The 6,560-nt window shown below is 34.3% G+C and overlaps 1 protein-coding gene across 1 annotated transcript in view; it reads right to left on the reverse strand.

Annotated features, from left to right (window-relative positions):
* Positions 1-6,560, reverse strand: part of ZNF385B (zinc finger protein 385B) — a 95,441-nt gene that overhangs the window by 2,906 nt on the left and 85,975 nt on the right. Inside the window, exons 6-7 of the mRNA XM_019654017.1 lie at positions 838-1,016; positions 166-267 (exon numbers count right to left, since the gene is read on the reverse strand). Of these exons, the coding sequence (XP_019509562.1) occupies positions 166-267; positions 838-1,016 (281 nt within the window). The remainder of the gene's footprint in view (positions 1-165; positions 268-837; positions 1,017-6,560) is intronic.

The raw sequence follows: 6,560 nt of genomic DNA on the forward strand, positions 1-6,560 counted from the left end.
TAAAGAAGCTTTCTTCAAGGTGTCCTCTAAATCTTCTGTCTGTGAGGGCTATTTAAGTACCACACCTTTCAGAACCAATCAGTCCCAGAGGCCCCCTTACCCACAGTCTCTGCCCAAGCCACAAGGCTGCCCCGCAAAACAGGTGAGCAGGCAAAGTGAACTTACTGCTAAAATGCTTGGACTCCGCTGGAGTTTGTTGTAAGGGCTGTATTTCGGCTTCAGTGGTTTCCCTGCAACGCGATCCTTATGCCTTCGGCTAGAAATGTGCTGAAAGAAGTTTGATGCATTAGCTGAAGCTAAATGTGTTTTATTCCATGTAAAATATACATCCTAGATAGAGGTAGCTGGTTTCACCATTCCCAGTTCTAGGTCCATAGTTACTAAGTGGTGTGGGGAAAATCACCCAGGTCTCTAAGTCAAGACTTGCTCCTCACTCAATTGTAATGCCTCTCTCCCTTCCTTTCCTCTCTCTCTAGCTCTTATCCAACTTTGCCTGGCATTACCACCATGACTGATGAGTCTGTCTCCCTAACCAGATTTCAGGTCCGTGGAAGAGAGGCTGAACATCTCACTTATCTTCCAGAAGTTCCTGCTTGACCATAAGTTCCAGGTTACTGCTGTGCTCGCCTGTCTCTAACACCTCGGCTGAAATCTGACATATGGTAATAGTAGGTGTGCAAATATTTGGTACTGACTTTCCTCCACAGAGCAGCCATATTTTCTATATTGTATGCATCCTATATAGGTTAGTACATTTAACTGAGCACAGTGAGAACCATTATATAGATTAGGAGGGGCACAGTCAGGTGGTGACCCCCAAACAACAGGATACATTACCTGTTTGAGTTGAATTTCTGAATTAACATGAACATCACAGATTTCACAATGAAATGTCTTGTTCTGTAGTCCTGACCCCTTACTGCCATTCTGCGTCTTTAATCTTGATCCAGGTCTAGGATAGGACTTAATTGGACCAGCCCCATTACGAGCTTCAACCATGGTCTTGTGTTTAGATCCTAAAATAGAAAGAGACATATTAAATAGCTAATTAATAACTATATGAAATTCTTTGTTTTCTTATCCTTGAGAAGTATCTTCAGGCTGAATTTCCCATTGGGTTTATTTTTAATGACCATTTTAATTCTTATTATAAATTTAAGGAATTTTCATTGTAAACATGGAAAAATTATAAAAATGGGAAAACAGGAGTATACAATAAAGAAAATATTGAAAATACAGAGAAGCATAAGAAAATAATGACTTCCCATATTTTCACCACCCAGAGATAACCACAGTTATCATTTTAGTGTATTTTGTTTTAGGTTCTTTCTTCACAGTATATAAAAATAAATATAGTCAATAATATTGTGAGAAGTTTGCATGGTGAAAGATGATTACTAGAATTCGTGGGTGATCACAAAGTATAAAAATGTCAAATCTCTATATTGTATACCTGAAACGNTATATCTATACATATATAGATAGATAGATATAGATAGATAGATAGTTTTTAAATTTAATACAAACATAGTCATACTCAACATGTAGTTCTGTAACTTTTTATTTTCCCCACTTGGACATATATCATGGACATCTTTTCATTTAGATAATTATAGAGTTATGACATCATTTTAAATGATTGTGCTGCTTCCCACTGCATACTTATGTGTAAACCTTTTTAAATCTACAGGATTAATATCTTAGGATAAAGTCTTGGACATAGAATTCCTAGGTCAAAGGTTATCAATAATTGACGTGATGATACATAGGACCAATTATCCTTCAGAAAAGCTGAAGCAATTCTCATTACTAACAACCAACCATGCATGTGTCCATTTTCCCACTTTCACCAATAAAAAGTTTAGAAAATTTATAATTTTTTTGTAAATATGCTAGATCAAAAAGGTTGATTTCATTCATGTTACTTTAATGATGTAAACATCTTTATTAAGCATTTGCACATATTTTGTCTTTTCCTGATTGCCTTTTTGCCTGTTTTTTTTTTGGGGGGGATTGCTTGTCTTTCTTTTCCGAAAGAGTTCTCCCACCCCATTTTAAGAATTCTTGGCATAATAAAGATATAAATCTTTATATGTCACATAGATTGTAACTATTTTTCTTAGTTTGTCTTATATGTTTAAATCATTTTTATAATGTTTTTAAAATTCTTGACATCAGAAAAGTTTTATTTTTTATAACAGTAGTTGTAATTTTTTTGTTTTTACAACATAAAGAAGTATCTGAATTTTTTTTTCAATTTGAAACTCTATTTTTGTTACATGGAATATAAGATATAAAATTCAAACATATTTGTGATATGCAAACACTTTGCATTTACTTTGGCTCTATTGTCTTAGCATTACTTCTATTTGAATTACACCTTTGAGAATAGGAACACAAACTTATAAGTAATGAATTTGCTATTTCTTCTCCATTATAGATGTGTTTTCCTCTGTCTTTAGGTTAATGCTAAAGCCTCAAAATTGGCTAATTTGAGAGAATCTTACTTAAAATTCAGAAATTTAAAAAATGAAAAAAAAAGATTTTATTTTTCCACTTATTATAAAAGTTTATATAACAAGCTATAATTTACAAAAACATTTTTACATGTATAATTTTATTTGCTTCTCAGAACCACCTTGTGGGGTGGATACCATTATATATGTTTTATATATGTGAAAAACGAGGCTCTGGGGATATTACATAAAATCATTTTCTGACATAAAAATCACAAAACTAATGAGTGTGACATAATCAGGATTTGAATTCAGGTCTTTTGAGTGCAAATTATGTATTACTCTTACTTGATTCTCCTGTATCCTAATTTTAATTTTTCACTGTAATAAAAATGAAAAGCAGGTGCTTAATGACAAGCTTGTCCAATCATCTGTAGATAAGTGACTTCTTATAATGCATAATATGACACTAAGATAAATTCATCATACCCACAGAAGGAATTCTATCTGACAACCAGAGGTTTGATGCAGTTTGAGCACATAGGGAGAAAAATACATTTCATTGTCACTCCAGCTTTAGAAATTTTAGCCAGAGAAATCAAGGCGATTCCCTAGAGTCACACTCCATAGCCGCTGAGAACCTGCATCATGTCCCTTTAAATTTCCCCATGGAACTAATTACTTGGAGGAAGGAAGAAGACAAAGATGAGCACCCCCTGTGGCATATGCTCTGGCACTACACAGCTTCTCAACCCACCAAGGTACCAGAAACTGGCATTTTCCCAAAGAGGCCAAGTCACCTCTGATATTAATTGAGGGCCGTCATATTAACAAAACTGGGATCTGATGTAAGGGACACTGTAAAGAAAGGCTAGAATTCACACAGCAGACCTACAGAGGTGAAAGGAAATCCTTCCACCTGTTACTTAAAGATGCTTATGCTTATCAAGGGTGTATGTGTTGATGCTAGCTTAATCTTTTATCTGTCAAAGAGTTCCTGGCCATCTCTCCTTTCCTACCATGATCCTTCTCTCCAATGGCACCCTACACATTGGGCAGCCATTTCTAAAAACATCCGTTCCAAACTCAGTCTCCTCAATGAGTCTCTTTAGACCCCCAAAGGGAATCTTAGCACAACAGGATTTCCATCTGATGCTCTATCAGCTCTTTCTTTTTGTTTTTTTTTTTTGTTGTTTTTTTTCCATTGGGAATCCCTTGGTTCTCTTTCTTAGCTACATTAACTGTAGTGTTAGTTTTCCTTAAAGCACTTCCTGAGAGAAAAATTCGACATGGCCATTTCTGCTCCAGAAAATAAGAATTACCTTAGGGCACAGAAGGAACAAATTAGGGACGATGTGTTTGGCGCATACAAATAAAAAATTATTTTTGCCTTTACAGTAGTTTAATTTTGTTAGACAGGTATCAGTACAGCTTTAACTAAGAGGTCTTTGGAGCTACATTCCCCTCTGCCCTGGTCCTATCCAAGGTTAATACATGATTGACTTTAGCTTTCTGCAAATCCCTTTCTCTGCCTATTTATGAATGAATTTCACAATGTGCCTTTAAAAACTCATTATTTAGTTTTGAATACCCAAGAGGTTGCTTCTCTCCTGAAGAATAATTGTACTTGAGATGAAGAGGAATGCTTCTGAGACAAGGGTTGCCAGATTTAGCAAAGAAAAACGGTCTATCTACTTAAGTTTGAATTTCAGATAGACAACGAATATTCTGTTAATATTATATCCCAAATATTGCATATTTATTTATGGGACATAGTTATGCTTGTACAATATCCTACTAAAAGTTATGAGAATATTACACTAAAAATTATTCATTGAATTTCATATCTGAAATTCAAGCTTAACTGGATGTTTTATATTTTATCTGGCAATCCTACCTGAGAGTGGTTTTCAGATTCTAGATTCTACAGAGATCAGAGCTGGACTGTGTCAGAGTAAGCAGCCCTTTTTTTTTTTTAACTTTCCCAGTAAGTGGAGGGGTTAGAGTGGTAGTCTTTTCCAAAAAGAAATGGCATAGTAAGGGGTATTAGTTCAAATATGTCTGAGCCCTCAGGATTGACACACTCTGCCACCTCAGAATCAGAGTGGATGATAAGATATACGTGTTTAACAATGTTTTATAAATCATTGTTTGAAACTATTCATTTTTAAGCTATTCATTTTAAGCTATTTTCTGGAGGCATTCATTTTAATTAATTGTTATTCTTTTGTCCTTCCTCCCTGAGGTGATTTTTTAAAAAAAATCTTCAACTCTATAAACCTAATCAGTAAATTCCAGAGTCTATTTAAATATTGACATTAAAATTGTTTTGAGGATTGTAAAAAGCGTTAATGGGATAGAGGGTGATACAAGAGAAATGAAATAGAATTGCCATTGGAGTCAATAAAAAACAAACAAACAAAACAAACTTCTCCAAAGTATTAAGTGAACATAGTTCCTTCAGAATGGAATGTCTATAAGCCATATCTGAAGGTCCAACCAAGGTTTAGTGTAACTAGTATTCGAGTTCAAATGAGTCCCACTAAAAAACCAAACCAAACAACAACAACAACAAATTCTGAATGTCAAACTGGAATCCTAACAGACTCTAAAACTAACCGTATTATAAGTCTAGAATGCTAAGGTCAACAATTTTCAAATAGTTGGATAAACTCTTTAATAGAGGAAGTCTATTGCAATGTGTCGCAATATATCACAGCTGCAATGCCATCCACTGGGCTTCATTTTTTAAAAATGAGAATTTAAGTCCTACCCCAACTTAATTCTTTTCATTTTCAAATACTGACATGGTTTGGGAAGTAGGGGTATTTATAATAGCTTTGTTACCTCTCCCCTCAAAATTCCATAACAGAATGGTGGATTAAAGATGGCTACAAAGTCTTTGGTCCACCTCACATTGAAAAGTGAATAATTTCCTTCCCCTTTAACCTGGATTGGCCTTAGTGACTTGCTTGATCAATAGAATGCACCATAAGTGACATGCTGAGAGTTTTGAAACAATTTTATAAGAAGCCTTTTANGACTTTGGAAATGTGTAAGTGGTTCCATCATATTCAAGGAATTCTGCCTTTAGATTGATACTAGCTAGTCAATAAGACAGATCCTAAAATCAGGAAAGTCACTTATACAGTAATATATTTAAATTGTGGCCTTCTTTCTGGATGTGTAAACTTATAAGCATCGAAGTCTAAATTCATTATTTCTCATTTTAATTCCTTGATATTTTTATCAAAATCCATTATATTATTTCTCTTTCCTTACAGACATTTTTAAAGCCTCCTTATTTTGTCTATTAGGAAGTTTAATTAATGTACTGTTTACTTCTGTTTCTTTTAATAAAGATGCATGTCATCTGGAACTTGTGGTTAATACGAATTCCACTTTCAAGTATTCCCTCACCTAATGCTAATTAGCAGGGCTTCTGACGGTCTTAATTATTTCCTGATTACTCAAACATTGTTTTAAAGGTTTTATCCTATAGGATTTTGAAGCAAAATCTGCTTAGCTACATCAGAATTGCCCTTTGTAACAGATATCCATAATTTATGCAGCCAAATGAATTTAGTTCTTCAAAGTAGCCTCTTTGGGAGGTTCCACATTAATTACCTTATTTTCCAAGCTCTAAACATTTTGAAAACCTCTTTTTTTGGAACTGTTTTCATATCCAGTTTATAAAGCATGTGAAGGAAATCAGTCTTCAATATATATTTGTCGCCTTTATTTTTTACTCCAAAAACTTCCCTCAAATCAACCCGCCTATTCATCAAACATAGCACTATATTACTCAGGTACAGCCTTAGAGGAATAATATGCTAACACAGAAGATGAAAAGATAAACAGAACATGACAAAAGTCCTAAAATGTTACATATTGGGACTATCTGATGCTGGTGGGTGGGCCCTTTACATCCAATGCCACGTTATAATGTCTAATGTTCAATTTCAGAAACTGTCTCTTCAAGCATGGTTGATCACTGTGAAGCTTGATAATTTCTAATTAACTATGTTTATATCTAATTTTCATATCTTGGCTTCTAGACTAATCCTGAAAGCAGGCAAAATTGTCTATAAATTAAAAGTGACT

The sequence above is a fragment of the Hipposideros armiger genome, unplaced genomic scaffold (genome assembly GCF_001890085.2).
Source record: "Hipposideros armiger isolate ML-2016 unplaced genomic scaffold, ASM189008v1 scaffold_212, whole genome shotgun sequence".
Lineage (NCBI taxonomy): Eukaryota > Metazoa > Chordata > Mammalia > Chiroptera > Hipposideridae > Hipposideros > Hipposideros armiger.